This window comes from Ictalurus punctatus, chromosome 5, assembly GCF_001660625.3.
Source record: "Ictalurus punctatus breed USDA103 chromosome 5, Coco_2.0, whole genome shotgun sequence".
Classification (NCBI taxonomy): Eukaryota; Metazoa; Chordata; class Actinopteri; order Siluriformes; family Ictaluridae; genus Ictalurus; species Ictalurus punctatus.
Genome location: NC_030420.2, coordinates 17638030 through 17658693, shown reverse-complemented (window position 1 = coordinate 17658693; position 20664 = coordinate 17638030). Strand labels below are relative to the sequence as shown.

At 36.9% G+C, this 20664-nt stretch overlaps 1 protein-coding gene across 1 annotated transcript in view; it reads left to right on the top strand.

Annotated features, from left to right (window-relative positions):
* Positions 1–20558, top strand: part of zgc:63587 (uncharacterized protein LOC393431 homolog) — a 28636-nt gene extending 8078 nt beyond the window's left edge. The window contains exons 5-12 of the mRNA XM_017467856.3: positions 575–698; positions 2441–2575; positions 4505–4622; positions 14002–14103; positions 14189–14334; positions 14568–14651; positions 14908–14965; positions 18617–20558. Coding sequence (XP_017323345.1) covers positions 575–698; positions 2441–2575; positions 4505–4622; positions 14002–14103; positions 14189–14334; positions 14568–14651; positions 14908–14965; positions 18617–18685 — 836 coding nt within the window. The 3' untranslated portion in view covers positions 18686–20558. The remainder of the gene's footprint in view (positions 1–574; positions 699–2440; positions 2576–4504; positions 4623–14001; positions 14104–14188; positions 14335–14567; positions 14652–14907; positions 14966–18616) is intronic.
* The last annotated feature ends 106 nt before the right edge of the window (positions 20559–20664 follow it).

Genomic DNA, 20664 nt, shown 5'->3' with positions numbered 1-20664 from the left:
TTAAAGGAAGTTATTTACCATATATGGCAATTTCTTTATAGGGCGTTTCTTTACGCAAATGAATGTGCTCATGCACGAGTGCGTTCATTTAGAATCAATTTAGAATGTGTGGGATTTATCAGTGGCCATAGCCTACAACTGTATGTATGCATGTGTGATAAAGACCAACTTTCTTGTGCGTACGGGTGGGTTTAGTACGTGTTTTACACACACTTTAATAAATAAGACAACAGGCCTGAAAATGTACTCACAAAAAAAACTTTTTATACACACACAGAAAAAGAAAAAACTTTTCTATACTGTTTTCTATACTGAGGTGTCATGCTCATAAAGAGAAAAGGTCAGTACCCAGTGTGTTTCAGTCTTTCCATGACCACCCAGAGATGTTTAGATTTTTTTTCTTACAGTAGTTAATGGAAACATGCAATTATTCTAATTTTATTATGTTGATTTTTTTGGTAAATTTGCTTTAAAACATTTAAATATTTGAATGAAATATGACTTGTCAATTTCAAAATGTACAAAGATGTCAGAGGTTCACTGAAGGGGTCCTGTTTTTTCCTGATTATTGTAGAGAAGATTGAGCGGACAGTGCAGATTGAGGCCTCGACGGTGGAGATTGAGGAGAGGGGGGTGAAGCTCCGCCTCACCGTGGTGGATACTCCTGGATATGGAGATGCCATCAACAGTCAAGACTGGTTAGTGAGAGTGTTGATGTCTGGTTAGTTTGGTATTTGAAAATTTGCGGTCATGTCTGGTTAAGTGTAAACCAAGTGGTGACCTGTAGCTTGGAGTACTGATATGGATTGTTGGCAGCGGCATGTTTGGGGGGATCCTCCATGCTCAGCACTGTCACAGGCATGATTCGAACACTATAAAGTAATGCTTTTCTTTGTTCTATAGTGTTTTATTCACGTCAAGTCAAATGAGAGCAGCTCTCAAGTCCAGTTACAGTCTAAAGTCATTGATATCTATCACACCTGTAGCATATATGCGATTACCATGGACAAGAATTCGTCAAAGACATTCGAATGGAAGACCTGTTTACTCAAAATTTCCTACATTGGACGTCTAAGTTGTTATGCAAGTCAGTAATTGTTTAATATGTGAGTCTACAATGTGAATTCAAAACAACCACAACCATTATGTTCTAACAGTAGAGGTCTTAAAATGGGATGTTTTGTGTTCTCCACTGAGGCACCACAAATTCTTCCCCCGGAATAAGCGATCCCACTCTGAAAGATGAACAAGACAGATTTAAGCTTGATTTACAAATACCTTTCTCCAAAGAATTAACAAAAGCACTTAATGAAATTACTTAAACATATATTTCGCAAGGTACTTTGCTACCCAAACAAGTACAGACCATAACTGCACTTGGATTCGGTTAATCGCTGATATAGTACAGACACAATGGAGAACTGGTCAGTCAAACAATCTTAGAACATGAGTTGTTTAGCATTTTTGAGTTGTAGTAGGCTATAGAAACCTTAGAGTAATGTTATGAATGTTGAGGGTGGAAAATATTTACAGAAAGTATTGGAATGTCATAGCCAAGTCTTTTGTTGTTGTTGTACACTGAATACATTTGGGTTTAAGATTAAAAGATGAATATGAGACGATGGATCAGAATTTCAGCTTTCAATTCCTGATAACTACACACCTATTTTTCGAGTGATCAAAACTATTGGAATATGTGACTGACAGGGGTTTTTTGTTGCCCAGATAAGCAGAATTGGCCTTGCCATACCAATTGTTTTGGAGGGGGCTGTACAGCATGTGAACCTGTTTACACATACACTAGGGTAGAAAAAAAGAAAAAAAAAGTCCCAAGTCTCCCAAGGTCATTTTGAAATGAAATCTCAAGTCGTAGATGTACGAGTTCAAGTGAATCTGCAGTTCATGAAAATCATGCTGCAGGTTGTGTAACAAATTTCAAGTTTAAACAAGTTTAAAGATAATATCTAGGATAATACTTTGGGGTTTTTTTTCTCTCCACGTTTTGTATTTCATTTTTTCTATATATTTTTTTCCTGATATTCTAGACCACTCTAACTCTTGTACAAACCAGCATTAATCTCTAGTTTTTAGGTCATGAATTCTTGTAGATTGTGGAAGTCCAAACTTATTTGCAAAGAGCCAGCATGGCTGCAGGTTTTCATTCAAGTTAAACAGGGGTCACGCCTAATTCAGCCTGCTGAATCTGCTGATCTTGGCCTTCAATCAGCTTTCTGTTGTGGCTCCTGCTTGGTTGGAACGAAATGCTGCAGCAACACTGGCCCTTTGCACATGAGATTGGACACCCCTGGACTAAATGCTTAATCAGCCTCTGCCGGTTGATTAAATATGAATGTAAATGTAAGAGCAAGTCCACGACTACTATACTATTGTCTTAAGTGATCTTTTATGTTATTTAACAAATTTTTATCTTGTTCGACAGTTTTAAGACTATCATCCAGTACATTGACAATCAGTTTGAGCGCTACCTGCATGATGAAAGTGGCCTGAATCGCAGACACATTGTGGACAACAGAGTTCACTGCTGCTTCTATTTCATATCTCCATTTGGACATGGGTAAGACAACCCATACTAACACAACACATTTTTTTAGTATCCTTCTGAGGCCCTTCAATTGAAATAATTATTAATGCTGATAACGAATGCTTTATGCCTTAAGCTCAGTAACCCAAAAGGAAGCCTTTTGGCTCTTTTATTTTTGTGTTGTGGGGACCTCTCCATCCACTATGATGTGTGTGTGTGTGTGTGTGTGTGTGTATATATGTGTGTGTGTGTGTGTATATATATATATATATATATATATATATATATATATATATATATATATATATATATATATATATAAAATGAATGAGAGGGAGAGCTGCAACAACTAATCAATAATAATCAATTATGAATCTCATTATCGATGAGTTGGTCTGCGCGCAGGACAGGGGAGATTTACTCATTACATTATTTGTGTTCTGAAAACACGCAATGGAGAGTAAATACTAAAGTTGTGTCCCAAATGACGTACTATACAATTACACTATGCACTCTGCACTACCGTCTAGTGTGTGGATTTCAGAAAGGTAATATCATCTCAAATTATATCACTAGCTTTTTTTTTTTTACTAACCAGAAGTATAAGCCGCTTCCTAGATGACGGCGCATGACGTCATACGCACGCTAGCATTAGCAGATACCCAGAGTCACTGACAATACCTTTCGTTAGTTTACTTTCTGTCAGTGTTACCTTTTATTCCCAACAGGACCTCAGTCACCATCAGACGGAGGCGAAATCATCAAGTGACTGAGGAAGAAAGTCCTGTAAGACAGGGGTACATTTTATATTAAACACTGCGGAGATCAAACAGTGCTGCAAGAGCACAAAGTTATGTTTATATCCAAAATGCTCCACTGTGTGTAAGGGGCAGGGGAAACTGGTGCGAGTTGCTAAAAAGGTTTAGTTTAATTTAAGTCTATTGTCTTTATATGCTGTATTTGTGCTTGCAGTGTAAATACTGTCGTTTATTATAACGGAAGTGATCTGTTAGTAAAGAGGCCACGTTGCTGATCACGCACAGTGTAAACGCGGTGATACAGAGTGTAGCACGAGTAAGATCTCCATCCATCCATCTTCTATACCGCTTAATCCTTTTCAGGGTCACGGGGAAATCTGGAGCCTATCCTAGGGAGCATCGGGCACGAGGCAGGGTACACTCTGGACAGGGTGCACAATCACATACACATTCACACACCCATTCATACACTACAGACACTTTGCACATGCACATGCATGTCTTTGGACTGGGGGAGGAAACCGGAGAACCACCAACCCTTTAGGTGTGAGGCGAACGTGCTAACCACTAAGCCACGAGTAAGACCTGTAAAATTAAAATAATATGTCTAAAGGCATTGCGTAACAGAAACCACAAGTTGAAAGTGAGTTTTTATTATTAATTTAAGACTGTAGTTTAATTTGGTGCTTTTTGTGCATCCATAAAAATAATGCATAAATACTATCAAATTAATTTTATTTAAAAAAAAATGTTAATAGTATTTATGCATTATTTTTATGGATGCACAAAAAGCACCAAATTAAACTACAGTCCTACATTAATAATATATATTCTGGTGTGTATTGGGTTCTTTTCTGTTTTGGACATACAGTTCTGTAAACTTTTAGTCTGAAGTTTATATTTGTAACACTCAGTTTGTGGATTTTATTTTAAATAAAGAAAAAAAATGGCATTGAAAGTTTGCCCCGCCCCATCCGATTAATCAAAAAAAAATAATCAACCAACTAATTGATTATGAAAATAATTGTTAGTTGCAGCCCTAATAATATAATATAAAATCAGCCATAACATTACAACCACCTGCCAAATATTGTGCAGGTCCCCTTTGTGCCACATGGACAGACACACACTGCTATTTCTCAGAGAAACAAGTTGTTGTTTTTTTTAACCAGAAATTAAACGTTTGTGTGTGTGTTTGTTCCAGACTGAAGCCGTTGGACGTTGAATTCATGAAAGCCATACACAGCAAAGTGAACATCGTCCCCGTCATTGCAAAAGCGGACACTCTGACACTCCGAGAGCGGGACCGCTTGAAGCGGAGGGTGAGTGTGTATCTTGCTCCCATAAATACCAGATGAGAAAGGATAGTTTTGTGCGGGTGTGTGCGTGCGTGTGAGAGCGAGACAGAGAGAGAGAGAGACAGACAGAAAGATATTGTTTTTGTTAATCGAATACTGTGTCTGTTCTAAAGGCGGTGCCTGCACTCCTCGCCGGATAGCTTTAAAGTTCCTTTAATTTTTGCAGGTGCTTCCCTTTGCCTTCTGAACATGCAGAAACAACCAGCACTGTTAATCACCAACAGTGCAGTGCACCTGGATGCTGGCCCATAGTCAAATTTCCCAACATTCCTGCTGATTTGTTATTGAACAGATGGATTATATACAGCGGTTAATGTTTAGCATTACCCAACTTACCTTCTGCTTTTATCAGTAATTCCTCAAGAAGCTGAAGAGCTTAATTTTGATTGCAAACTCATTTGTGTCATCATTTGTGTACATATTTATATTGTAGTATAGAAAGGGGGTGGGAATGTGGAGCTCAGAGCTTTCATCAGTGGGCTAACTTGACAGTTTGTATGTTGTAAGAGAGAACTGTGTGTGTGTGAGAGAGAGAGAGAGAGAGAGAGAGAGAGAGGGAGTGAGAGAGAGTGAGTGAGAGTGTGAGAGCACCACATGTTTAAAGACAAATGTAAATAGGATTTCCTGTTAGTCAAATCTCATGTTTCTTCCCTAACACAAAGACCTGCTGCAGTGAGTGCTGGACTCCGATTAAACAGAAATACTATAATCCTTTTTGGGTCATCTTTGTGGATTAGGTGTGTTTGTAATACAAAAACAGTTTATTAACAAAGGAAATTAAATGAACATATAAGATGGAAGTAAATATTGTCATTTGAAAACCACATTTTTTTCAAAACATTTGCTGTAAAATTTTTAGTTTATACAGCTATAAAATATCTGGAGCATATCAGGACTAAGACCTGTTTTATATGTTCACAGAGTTTGGGAAATTACTACTCAAATGACAAGAAGCAATACTATGTCATATATACACAAATTTAGATTAGATTATATATTGTTCACTGGTGTGTGTGTGTGTGTGTGTGTGTGTGTGTGTGTGTGTGTGTGTGTGCACGTGCGAGCGCGTGTGTGCATTTCACTGACCCTTTGCTTGTAACTCAGCTGGTTGTCCATCATTGCTTTTGCAATGCAGTGCAGTTAGAGCAGAGGGCCCTAAATTGAGCTTTAGACTTTTGAAACGCCACTGGTGGATTAGCTCTTTGAATACTAGCACCCCCAAAAAAGCCTGAGGCCGTTCACAACATCCAACCCCACAAACACCTGTTCTTCACTTCTCACACAATTTCATATTACTACAGTCCCCTCTGAAAGTACCGGAACAGCAAGGCCAATTATATATATATTTATTATTTTGGATTTATTTATTTATTTATTTATTTATTTATAATTTCATCATGCAGCAAGACAGTGATCCAAAACACACTGCCAACACAACAAAGGACTTCATCAAGGTCTGGTGATTCAGACTGGACAATTCAATCATCAGACCTTAATCCTAGTGAGCAGCATTTCATCTCCTGAAGAGAGGGGAGAAACCATCCAAACAAACAAAAGAAGTATGCAACAGGTTGCATTCATTGCAAGCAAGGGATATGCAAAGCAAATATTATGTGTTATTTACTTTAGTTTACTTTAAGACTATCTGTTCAAATAGATTTACTCACCTAATAACTGGGTGGTCTGCCACCAAAAGTGCAGTGTTCTAAGTTGTTTAACTTAGAACATTGATTCAAATCGGGAAATGAAAGCTGAAATTATGATCTATTGTCTCATATTAATCTTTTGATCTCAAACCCAAATGTCTTCAGTGTATAGCACAAACAATAGCATTTGTCTTGCAGTTGCTTGTGTGAATGAAATGATAAGTGTTTTGATTTCCCACTGCAAGGGTGGAAAATTCCTTAGCCTTGATGCTCAAGACGAGCAGATTTTGTGTCTGGGCTATTAGTTTTTCATATTGCTAATTGTAGCAATAGCAGGGGAATAAAAGCTTTCATCTATCATGCATGGATGACAGATAATCCTTTCAGCATCAGGAACACTTAGGTATGTGGAAATAAAATAAATTCCAGTTAAACAGTAAAAGTATGTTTCACTGTTTAACACCTGCAGTTAAACACATCAAGAGTTAATAAATATGCTCACCAGATTTGAAATATTTTTTGCTGCACGGCATGTGATGTGAGAACTTGCTGGCTTTTTGTTAAGGGTGCAAACACAATGTGCTATGTTAAAAGAGTTGTTAGAACAGTATAATAATAACATGTACATGCACTTTACAAGCTAATAAACTCACCATGTGTTAATACATTATGTTAAATATTTTTGACCCAGTCAGTTAAGACTGGGCAAGCACACTGAAGGTGTTACTGGCCCAGTGGGCTAACTAATGAATTAATTATTTGTCCAGACCTGCACTGTAGAGCATGAAGAATGTTTTGAAGGCCATTTGACCCCTGTTACAGTCATTGGTTTGCGATGTGTGAAATGGTGCCTGTATTGGCTCATGGTGATCTTAGTAGAAGGTTATAAGATAAGACCAGTGTAGTCTGAGTTGTCTTCCTGTAATCAGTCAGTCTATTTCCTTGCATTGATGTCCTCCAGTTGGCTCAGCAAACCTTGTGTTGCCCTTTACCCACAGTCAGACAGCGAGCCAAACATATGCTCTTGCTAAGACACACTTTGGGTTTGTGTCTATGGTGTGACTTAGTTCACATTTCTTAGGGTTAATTTGGTGATTATAAATATAATGACACAATTATGTTAAAGTTGTTATAGTTCTGGAAAAAATGATGTGGGATTGGAACATACCCTTGTCAAACCTCAATCAAGGACTTTTGTCTTCATAAATCTCACAAAAAGAAGAACGGTAGAGGGTTGTTGACCTTCCTTCCAGTAGGGAGGACATCCAGCTATTACATTTAGTGGTATTGTTAGAAATGTCTGGTAAGTGCTTATCTAGGTAGTTGAACAGGTCAGCAAAAGGCTGAATGAGGGGAGTCTTCCTTAGTTTTTGATAATGTCTGTGTGACTGCTAGTTTTGCCAAAATTTTGGCACCTCAATCCATTAGTATAACAAACAATCCATTATATGCAGTGAATTTAAATATTTCAACTGGTGTTTCACAATGCAAAGCAAGCCCTCTTTAAACCCCACCCCCCACCCCCGAAGCCTGTCTGTAACAATATTGCTTTCTTGATGCATTATTGACTAATGGTGGCGTTGACGTCGGCAACACTGTGTTGGATTCTTATCAGCGTTTGGCCATACGTAGCAGCAGTTTCCCTGACTGAGGTCATATCTCATAAAACACTCTAGCGATGTTTCATAGTACTTGGCTCTAATTAACATCCTGGTTTGGGAATTTATATATTCTGAAGCACCATACAGCGTGCACTATGCATATCCATTACAGATGGCATTTGGGTGGTACAATGCTGTATTTTTTATATATATATATATATATATATATATATATATATATATATATATATATATATATATATATATATATATATATATACATACACACACACGTACATATTTTTTATTATTATTATTATTATTATTATTATTATTATTTGAAAGCTTTCCAATGCATTCATGTTTGTTCCATAGTAGAATTAGTTTGCTTCAACAGTGTGTAAGCATGTAATATTGATGGTTACTCTGTGGATTTCTGAAGAATGGAGACCTGTTGAGTGAGTAGCTGTTGCTGAACCTCTATTACCAGTATTTATTCAGTTGATTTCTGGATTCATACATAAGAGCATGAAAACAATGCTACATTTCCTTACATATCCTGACTAAACTTTGAGCAGCATTTTCTCAGTGTGTGAAATTTTGTTTCTATTGTTGTTGTTGTCCATTGCTAAGCCTTTAAAGCTTTCCTCCCTTTGTCCTTTGTCTTTAGTACACTAATATATGTCAGTCCTGAAAAATCCCAAATGGTGTGCGTGTGTGAGGGTTACAATGTTTGTGAACTCTTAAGTACTGTGCTTTGTTTTTAAGGAAGGCTTGAATTGTGACTCTGTCCATTAGCTCATTGTGGCACAAGCATGAGGAGAATGATTTGTGTTCTAGCCACTTACATGGGAAACTTTATAACAGTGTCACACCTATAGCAACATGAACCTAGTGAGATCATGAGGTCACATCCTGTATATAGATATTGCCTCACCTCACACTCACCTTGTTTCATTACCATCTAACCCTAAAAAACGAGGGCTTATTCTTGTGTCCGCATGAGGGTGTCATTGTTTATTTGTCTTCTTTTACAGCGTGATTGCGTCTTGGAAAGTGGCCACTTTCTCACTGTACTTGCTGACAGTTAAACAATAAATGGGCACTGCGCACACACCTAGTAACTTCTTCAAACCCTTCAGAACTGCAATTTAATCTGCCTGGTAATAGGATCCCCAAAGAAAGTTTGTTACTTCACGGAGTCTCCCATTTTACCGAGCCAAGTTTTTTTGTTTGTGATGATAATAATATGCTTGCCTGAGATCTGTTTCATTACTCAGGCTTTGAGATGTTTTCTCTTATGAGAACCAAAGTGCTGAAACAGCTAACTCATTAATTACAGCACACACGCATACACCCAAACATATACAGTATCATTGATTTTTGCTGATGTGAGTGTCTCCTGAACCCTGCTATCTTGGAGGTGCTGGATTAACACAACTCAAACACATGCTGTTCTCACACACACACACACACACACACACACACACACACGTATTAGCTCAGTGCTATAGAGTGTTAGGTGTTCATGTGTGAATTAAAGGCTCTGGAGGGCTGCGTATATTCAGTAATCAAATCCAGTGTTCAAGGATCAAAGGTGGAAAGTCCAGGATGTGCATTTGTCACGGTCGGCCATTGAGTAGTGACGTTTGGCCCCGACTGTTACAGGATACTTGCTGAGACCTTTCTCTTGTGGCTTTAGTGATTCCACTGCAGAGACTCTAAGATGCATTTTCACTCTTAATTCTTTTTGCGTTTGGCACTCTTAACCTTAGTTAAATTTTCCTGATAAATCATTGTCTGACGAGGTAGATTACAGTAGATATGTCTCAAAAAAGGCTGTCTTATTCATTGAATGTTATCATTTACATCATTTGAATTATTAAAACATGCAGGCTGACTCGAAAATATCCTGTCCATTCTCTTCAATCATACGCCCCGTCCCCTCGCCGTGCTCCTCCTCCCTTCACCTGTCCCCATGGGAACCTCGATTTGCAGTCAGAAGATAATTCATAATACGACATTGGAGCTAATGAGTGGTAACTACCAGGCTAACGATTATCACTGTGTTAATGGGAAGTTTTTTTTATTTATTAATTTTTTAATGTAAGTATGTGAAGTTGTATTTAGTTGAATGAGGACATCCCATTTTCCAGATTATAATTTACTTGGCACTTATCTGATTGATAGCGATAGCTTGTTAACTAGTAAACGAATGCTTTCTTACGGCTTCTAATTTGGCATTCTTTTTCAAACGATGTGATTTAGTCATCATCAGTGAAAGCTTTTTGAAGTAGTTTGTTCATTTATAGGGCTAGTTAGTTTGTTTATTCATAAACCAACACACCTGTAATTTTCAAGTAATCCTGAAGACCTTGGTTAGGTTTTTCAGGTGTGTTGGAGTTAAATTCTGCAGTGCACCGGACATTTCCCATCCCTGGTTTAGAAGCTAATTCACAGTTTCAGAGGCCTCAGCCAGTATATTGTCTGGTATTTGTGTGAACAAAACAGTTTTTTGTGGGGGGGGCTCTGATAAATTAGGATCGGATTTTAAATGTAATTAAAATGTTTATATATTTGTTGGTTTCATATACAGGTTATTTCAAAAGTCAATTCTCTATTATTGTGATGGGATTTCAGGTGCCAGCTTTCTATTTTTTCTTTTTTTAATCTTTTTTTTCCTCTTGTCTTTTTGAAAGGATTGTATACCTTTGTGTAATAATTTCAGGAAATTTAATAGAAATTAGGTATGGTCAAGTATCAAATAAAATGTAAACTTGCATTGATGAAGTTAATGTTGTTAGTGCTTGTTTAAAAGTGACCATGGTTTGTCATCAACCAAACAGTAACCAGTTTTGATACCTAAAAAAAAAAGTTTACGTAGGCAATTTAAAAAAAAAAGAGAGATTTATTTAAATACTACTCCCAAAGTCACCAGAATTCATGCTTTGGCGCTGTTTTTGTAAAACATTTCTTCCCAGGGGGGCATGCCCCCGGACCCTCCTACAAATTTTGAAGTACATCTGTAAAATTCTTGGAGGACCTGTGAGCCAGTAGTGATCAAACTCTAGAAACGCCCCTGCTATTAACTTGTTCTGAGAACTTCCAAGTATTGTTTGTAGAGTTTGGGAAGCCAACCTCATATCACATATAAATACTATACATGTCATGTGCCTGATAAATGCAGAAAGTGTGTTTTTAAGTAAGAGGTTGTTTTGTGACTCAGTGCCTGTGTGTGAGTCAGTGGCTGCACAGAGACTGTAGGGTGTGTGTGGGTGTGTGTGGGTTTATGTGTGTGGCAGTAAGCTCATGCTGAGTCTTGCCAAAGTATGAAAAGGCCATTTTGCATTGCATGGCAAAATCCTTGTTTGTACGGTAATAACGGGTTGTGGTAAAAGCCCTGTGTTTATGATGTGTTTGTGTGTATGAAAGTCAAATATAGCCTGTCAGTTCAAATTCAAAGCTCCTGTTGTGGAAAAATGTGTTGCACTAAGAATAGAGCCTTGTTCACCATTACTGCTAGTTTTGACACAGAATTAATAATTCCGCTCAACAGTGTATAACTGGTCACCGAAGGATTATGCTCCATAGTGTGCATAGTATTGATTCATCTTATTGATTTTAATACTGTCCTGTTTGAATTGCTGCTCCAACTCTAATCCAGTACACACTGTTATACTGTAATCATTGTTTGCATTAGGTTTTCTTTTAGTCACAAATCTGGGTCACGTTCATAGACATTCCTTCATAGACGTTTTCTCACAGTTTTCCTAAAATGCTTATCTGAGGATCTTTTGACTCCTGTAGTCTCTTTCCCCACTCGATACACACAGAGTCTTGCTCCATAAACACAATCCTAAGTCCTAATGCATCCTTAAGCAAACAAACCAGCAACAGAATCGGTGAGCCTCACTTCCCTTTTCAATTTGTAGAGAGACTGGAAAGACTTCTGTTCCCCCATTGTCCAGAATCCAGTGGTCTTTAGCAGCCAACCCAAACAGATTGGGAGACTTTAGGCCTTGTTTTAAGGTGGTGTTAAAGCACTGTTTCATTGGAAGTCATCTGAAGTTCTAATATATCTTATTCTGAAAGTTATACACTCCTGCTGTGGGACAAAGCCATGCCGAATCTGCTTTAGTTTAGAAAAATCATTAGAGCTGGTCTTCCCAAAGTGTCGTTTTTGGTAGTTTGATCTGTTTAGCTGATGCGTCCATCTGTGCTACAAGGTGTCTCACTGATCTGCAGGCTTTTGGCTTCACATTTTCTGTCTTCCTTCCCTGAGGAAGCCCAATTTAAGCATCAAGTACTTTTGATTCTTTTTGTTCTTTCCTTCTTTTCTTTCTTTTTTCTTTGTAGTTTCCTTTCCTTCTGCTCATATTGTAGATAGTATTGTTCATACTGCTTCCATTTTTCTTTTCTTCTCTTTCTTTAGTGTTCTGCATATCTCATTTGATTCACTGAGTCATGTCCACGGTCACGCTTTCCATCCTGATGACGTGTCATGTTTATTTGGACTTGGACCAGACAACAATGACACCCACATGAGCGCACACACACACACACACATGCACAGAGTCCCGGGTGGGTTTATCTCCATGCTATGAAAATAATCCTCCTCATAACAGGAGGAAATTTGTTGATCTGCAAGGGGAGTGGAGGGCTTCTGCCCTTTTGAAACATTGTCCCTGCTGAGAGAACATGAAAGTGCTCAGAATGTCAGGAAAAACCTGCTGGTGGCGTTTTTGGCTGCTGCTACGAAATCGCATTGTGATCATAGCTCTGCTGTTCTAACTTTGATGTTCGGGAAAATAAATCATTGTGTCTGTGCACCACAGATGTGTCTGAAGTATAGGAGAGTTTTGAAAGGTTTTGAATTGCAAGTGGGGCTTTAGACTGGTGTGGTTTATTGTGGGAGACATGGTGTGTTTTCAAGCAAGGAGCGATCACTTTTGATTAGGTTTCTTACCTAAACTTACACTACCGGTCAAACGTTTGGAGACACTTGACTGAAATGTTTCTCATGATCTTAAAAATCTTTTGATCTGAAGTTGTATGATTAAATGTTTGAAATCGGTGTTGTAGACAAAAACATAATTGTGCCAACATATTCATTTCTTTCATTACAAAACTAACATTTTATTTACAAAAATTTTTTTTTTAAAAAAGGATGAAATATTCATCAAAATTGGAGCGAAATATTCAGAAAAGCAGCCAATAAGTGTCCAGCGTCAGTGGATTATGTCGTTTAATACTGTTTAAAAAGCATCTCAGGGGAATTCCTCAAGAAATTGGTTGAAAAAATGCCAAGAATACATTTCTGGAAATTATAAGCAAAAAGGGGGTCTACTTTGAAGATGCTAAAATACTAAATTATTTTGATTTATTTAGGATTTTTTTTTTTTTATCACAACATAATTCCCATAGTTCCATTTGTGTTATTCCAGAGTTTTAATGACTTTATTATTATTATTCTAAAATGTGGAAAATTTTAAAAATAAAATAAAGAATGAGTGTATCTAAAATTTGAACGGTAGTGTATGTTTGAGAGGGGCTGATATTTGTTGTGTGCTTACGTGCATCTATGATTTTTTGAGAAACAAGGCCATGTGAGCAGTACATCCTGTTTCTATCATGAGCATGTGGCCATAAACTGAGATTTAATTGAGAATTTCATACTAATGATTATCATCAGCTGAATCTAATCTCAGGATTTATTATTGATTGAGCTAGTCCTGGTACATTCCACTGAGGGCATGGATGCATGTTCACTATCAGAGATTGTTCTAAAACATGGAGAAAAGTGCTGTTGTGACCGATTTCTCAAAAGGGGATTTAGATCAAATCAAGCGAAAGGATTCAATAGTAAAAGCATTGGGCTTATCATCCAGACGTATCCTGCTGTTAAAACAACGGCTGTGTAGTTTTTATTAGCTTTCATCAATATGGCTTCAGCAGGAACTCGTCAGTTTATTCTGGAAAATAGTCGAAGCAATAAATCTATGTTACTGTGATTTTCACATATGAAAGTATGAAACTACCCCAAGTTGCAGTTATTTTTGCGGTAGTATCCTCTGCTGTATGCTTTTCTCTATCTAGATCCTGGATGAGATCAGTGAGCACGGCATCCGCATCTACCAGCTCCCTGACGCAGACTCAGACGAGGATGAGGAGTTCAAAGAGCAGACCCGTGTCCTAAAGGTCAGATGGCTTGTGTCCATAAGTTCCTTTTATTAAAATGAATTTTATGCTAAACATTATTTTATGTGATCTCTGTCTTCTCTAGGCCAGCATTCCTTTTGCTGTGATTGGCTCTAACCAGCTTATTGAGGTGAAGGGGAAGAAGATTCGAGGGCGTCTGTACCCTTGGGGTGTTGTGGAGGTGGAGAACCCTGAACACAATGACTTCCTCAAACTGCGCACCATGCTGGTGTGAGTAAAGAGGGATTAAAAAAAAATAATAATAATTTGTCTTTCCAAGTGTCACTTTTAGTTGCGACACCAGTATTATATAGTAGTATAGTGTGGCGTCCTCTGCTGGACATCGAGCCACATCAATTCAGTAGACATGCAAAAACAGTCGTTGAAGGATATGATTAACTTTTGATAAAGTAAAATGGTGTGTGTGTGTGTGTGTGTGTGTGTGTGTGTGTGTGTGTGTGTAGGACTCATATGCAGGACCTGCAGGAAGTGACTCAGGACCTACACTATGAGAACTTCCGCTCAGAAAGACTGAAGAGAGCCGGCAGGTATGATATAAGCATACACAACCTCAATACAAAGTGCAGGTGTATGAAATTTCGAGTCTCACAGTGTACATATCTGACAAATACTAAACACAACTTTACCCCATTGCTTCACTCATGGAACCACAACAGTTCCCTTCCCACCCTGCAGAAATTCCAGAAGAAAATAAACAGAAGTAAACAAAAGCCAGTGACATGGAGTATTGTATCTGCTTTCGTTAGTGAATAGAGCATGAAGAAAGTTGTTTGACTTTTACAGGTCAGTGGAGGATGAAGTGCTGGATAAAGATCAGATCTTAATGGAAAAGGAGGCTGAGGTAAGACATTTTTCATCACACTATACTGGTTCTTTCATTCACTTGACTGGTTTTTAAAGTCGGACCAAGACTGGCACTAGTACTGTGTCACAAGACATGCAACACCATGTACACAGCCAAATTAAAAGAAAAAGAAACAATAATTTGGTTTGTTGGTCATGTTTCAGATATACCAACAAAAACAGACTTTTAGGTAAAGTAAAGCTTAAATGACATTAGGCTTTTATAATACTTGTATTCATTTCTTAAGCACATGTGGTGTAGTGGTATGTACTGGATCAGTGCCAAGACAGTTTAAGTTTCAAAAGGGCCTACTTAGTTTACCTGACCTAATAATAATAATAATAATAATAATAATAATAATAATAATAATAATAATAATAATTAATGAATACAACTGTAGGCAGCCTCACAATCATGAAAATACATAAGTATGCTACATTATATGACCTGTGACACAAAGTAATTAGAGTAAATATGTTGCAGGACATTAATTTTTTTATACGTTTAATAGTGTTTACAGTGGATATAAAAAGTCTACACACCCTGTTAAAATGGCAGGTTTTTGTTATGGGGAGAAAAAAAAGAAACCAAGATAAATCATGTCAACTTTTTTCCACCCTCAATGTGAAATTACAACATATAAAAATAAGCGAAAAACAATCAGAAAATTGTCCAAAAAAAAAAAATCTTACAATAATCTTGCTGCGTAAGTGTTTACACCCCTAAACTAATGCTTGAAGTTAGAAGCACCTTTTGATATTATAAAAAAAACTCAGTCTTTTTGGGTAAGAGTCCATCAGTGTGGAACATCTTGACTTGGCAATATTTTCCCACTCTTCCATACCAAAAACATTCTAGTTCCATCAAATGTTGAGGGCAGTTCCTGTGCGCAGCCTGCTTCAGGTCCCCCAAAGATTCTTAATTGGATTCAGGTCTGGGCTCTGGCTAGATCATTCAAAATCATTGATCATTTTTAAAAAATGTCTAACACAGCACCTCGAAAATACCAACATCATAAGAACTTAACAAAAAATAGGCCACCAAATACAGACTATTTAATACTTCATTTGTAGCAAATGATCTGACTGAATCTAGAATGCTGGGATTGTGGTTCATGCTGTTGTATGAAAATAATCAACCTCAGGGTGGTGACAGTAACTTTGCTTTTAATTGGGCCACATTAAACCACCTTTCCATTGACTATTTTCTAACAACATGAACATTGTATTTTATTCCTTATTAGATTGCATTATTAAGCATTTATGATCTTATTAAAAATTAAGCTACGTGTTGCTAGTAAACGGAAACTCTTTGGCTGGGCCTCAGTGGGACACCCTTAGCACTGATGATGTGTGTCCAGATAACATACTTGCAGTGACATTTATGTTTTAGGATATTTTTGTAACAAATGATTTTGTCACTGTGCAGATTTTTTTTTTAAATCCAAACTGTCAACTGGACAAAGAAAGTGTTAATGCCAGCACTTCTTCCATGTTGTATTTAACAATGGTGCCATTGTACACCATATCGATGATGCAGTCACATGCAGGTTTCTTTAAAATGTTTGTAAATAAATAAATAAATAAATAAAATAACTACTGTTATCTCCAGTTTTACGTAGTTTTTTTTTTAAGTTTATATAAACAATTGTAGAATTTTTTATTTTATAATTTAATTATTATTAATAATATTTTAGAAAAATATTGTTTTATTTTATTTTATTTTAGAAAAACAAACTTTTGTGGTTTCTTTACTGACATACATGCTCTCATCCCCTCCATATGTTGGGGATTGGTGGTGAAGCTAGGGAGAGTTTGTTTTTGTGGATTAAAGGCTGCATTCCATAGGCATAATCAATGTGTTGTTCTTTGGTTTGGTAAGAAATAAGGACAATCAGAACATGTCAGATGTGTCACAGGACATGACATCAGCTTCCTGTCTGACAGAACACAACTTGATTTGTCTTTCTAAAGGCTTTCCTATGTGTTCCAAATCATGTAGTATGTATTCATGGAGGCCTCTAATAACACATTTTCAGCAGAAGCTGTATTTAGGATCACAATGACCCTGCACTTGTGTTATGGTCATTATATATCTGTGCTCAACTATAGTATACTTTAATGGGAAAAGTAAAATGTGTAAGTAAAACACATTTTCAGTCACATTTAGAAAGCAGCTGGTTCCATTATCTTGTACAGCAGAGTATATGTTAGAAGAGCATTGTAAGCTACGTTTTTGGGGGATGTGACACAATCCAGGTGCACATATGGTCTTGAATAGTGCCCAGGCTTGGGGATTAATGGAATACATGTAACGGCATTACGTAATCAGTATACCAAAAAAATTATAACTGTAATCCGTTACGGTTACGTCAAAAAACAATGAAATCACATTACAGGTATATTTTGTAAAAAAATGGGAATACTATCAAGATTATTTTATTTATTTATTTTTTTCATTTAAAACCAAAGAAATGAATCTTTTGACATAACACAATATAGACATTTGCCTGATTATGGTTCTGGTTGTCTCTTGTCAGTCGTGGCTCATGTGAGCAACCTCCTGGTGTATACGCAAATAAATTTTAAAGTTAATTTGGTAGAAATGAACACACATTGTTCTCTGAAATGCTTTTGTTAGGGTGACCATACGTCCTGTTTTTCCCCAGACATGTCCTTTGTCGGACCTTAAAACAGCGTCTAAATTTGAGGAAATGTCCAGTATTCGGCTTTAGTTTCATTATGATGTGCTTATGTTCTAATACTGCATCATGTATGCGCATGTTTGCATTGCTTTAACCCCTCTCTGCAATTCCCACCTTCTCGCACACCAATTGGTCGATTATAAAAGGCTTACAGCAACTATTGGCCAAATTCCTGACTTTCAACCATTAGCCTTCTCTCAGCGAACACACGAAGGTGAAGCTCTGTTGTGTACGGCGTCAAACAGTTCCTTGACAATAGCAGAAAATTACAGCTGTCCTGAGTTGAAACAATGCCCATGGCCATATAAGGTCATTTTTTATTTCATGTTATCACACTGTTTCATATTATATGGCAATTCAAATGTGTAAATGATTGCAGAAGGTACACTCGTGGCATCTGATATTTTATTTTATTCCATGGACATTCAAAAGAATGTAGGAAAAAATGTAAAACATGGGCAGAGTGAAACCAATTTTATTGAGGTATATTTATGTGATGCTAATAGTGTGTCCTTTGTGATGCTAATGTAGTGATCTTTTATTTATTTATTTATTTAAAACAAATCCAACCATGTTTTAAGCTTAAAATAAGCTCTAAATAAAAGTATTTTAGATCATATTACATTTCATTTGACTTTACTTAAAGGCCACATATGTCAATAATCACATTACATTACTTTCATATTGTGATGCATGGATTACGTTACTGATTATATTTTTCATGAAGTAGTTTGTAATTGTAACGGAATACATTTTTAAAGTAACCCTCCCAACCCTGCATGCGGGTTTTGGATAGTAGTAGAAGAAGAAGAAGCAGCAGCACATAGAGTTCCTGACTTGTCAGTGTTATGAGACGGTGTTATGGGAGTGTTATGACAGCATGTTGGTATGTTACATGCCTCTCATTATCAGGCTAATTCATTTCTTTTAACCTGTGTCCACAGCTGAGACGCATGCAGCAGATGATTGCTCAAATGCAGGCTCAAATGAAGATGAAGCCCGGAGACGATTGAAAAAGATAATGTATTTTGTGTTCGTTTGTTGCAGTATCAATAGAAAGCCAGTGATCCACTATGTTACTGGCTTCATTATTTCAATCCCTGTATCTACTATCATTCTGCCCACTTCAAAACTCTACTACGGTTCATTTTTATTTTACCATATATATGTCACAAATAGGATTATTTCAGCGTATCACTGCATGTGATCAACTTGATCCACATAGACCGATCTGACTGTTAACTAAATCTATTATTTAATCTTATTCATTATCTTATGAATATACCACCATGTTAATTGTTTTTAATTTGCATGGACCCATGTGACATTGCAAATAATTCATCATGACTGAAGCATTATTATTCTTATAGCAGTGGGATGTATAACTGTAAAATGCTTCAGGTTCAGTACTCTCTCTCTCTCTCTCTCTCTCTCTCTCTCTCTCTCTCTCTCTCTCTCTCTCACACACACACACACACACACACACACACACACTTTCTCTCTCTCTCTCTCTCTCTCTCTCTCTCCATGCTCAGTCATGTCTGTTGCTGGCCACAAACAACTCGCACTGTACCAGTCACCTTTCACATTTCTCGTGCTTATATATGCCCCGCTACTGCCTGTTCTATACAGACAGAGGGTGATGGGAACTGAGATAATAGTAGTAGTATTTGATTTCACGCTCTGTTATTACCGACATGGGAATTTACTATTTAAACTCACAATTTTAACGCACAAGTGCGTTAGCCTTGTTCACAACAAGCGCCGTATGGTCTCAGCAGTTTTTCTTATAATTGGATGTCAAAGTGTGTGAATTAAAGTGCCTTAGTGAAATATTATCAGTTGTGGTCTGTAGCAGTTTCGTTACCGCATTAGAGAATGCCATGAACGACTAATGTTTCAATACGTGCTCCATCAGTTTTATGCATTGGTTGCCACTAGGGGGCAGCAACCACCAGTAAAACCAGGACAATATTTCAAAAGGAGTCTTTTTTTCTTTCTTTCTTTCTTTTTTTCAGTCCTCTTGGACTCTTGCAAAAGATTATCACAGTTCATTAATTCAATTCAGAAGCAAATACCGAACTATAGATTCTTTTCAAATACAAAATGTCAAGTCTAAACATAATTTTACACTAAAATTAAATCCAGAAATAAACACATGCATTCATACTTACATACATACATACATACATACACCACAGTATGCAACCTAATAGACGGTTAAAACATAAATAAGGAGGTCATGATTCAATACATGATTAATCACTGATGTTACCAGTTACTTTAGTTCAGCTCACCAGAGTCACGGTCAATTATGTTGAATTGAAGAAGTGATCAGTTTTAATCATTAATTGTGTAATTTCTCATTCTTTGACCTTATTTTCGTGGACATATTATTAACGCAGTTCCTCAGTTGGATTTCTTGGATATTAAGATATAAATCTAAATATAGATACAAGTGTAAATGACTGAAAATATCACGGTTTTGTTGTTATAGATGTAATAACACTTCAAATTATGATATTAATAGGAACTGATTAAGTTGTGTATTAAACAAAAGTGTTACACACCCCTCCATTTTGGAAGCCTCTCTTCATACCTAAAATCTTTCCAATGTATATCCTGAGGTCATTTTCTCTATACAAAGGGCCCTTCCCTTTATTTCACTGTACTCATTAGTGATTTATATAAACAATCTGCTGATATTTTGTGAATGTTGTGACCCAGCCTTAATTACTCATTTGGCTTAGTCGTTTCCTGTTTACAGGCTAATGTTTGTTTGATTATTTTTACATGTCCACGGTACAGTTCACAACCTTGTATAATGCTGATGTTTTTGTTTTTGTACTCACTTGGAGCAATAAAATGTTCAGAAGTTCTCAGAAACGTGGAAAAGTTGATCTTTTTGCACTTAGCCTACACCAACTGAAGAACTGAGGCTTTTATACAAACTGTTTTTACTATTTATTATTTAAAAAAATTAAAATATGTA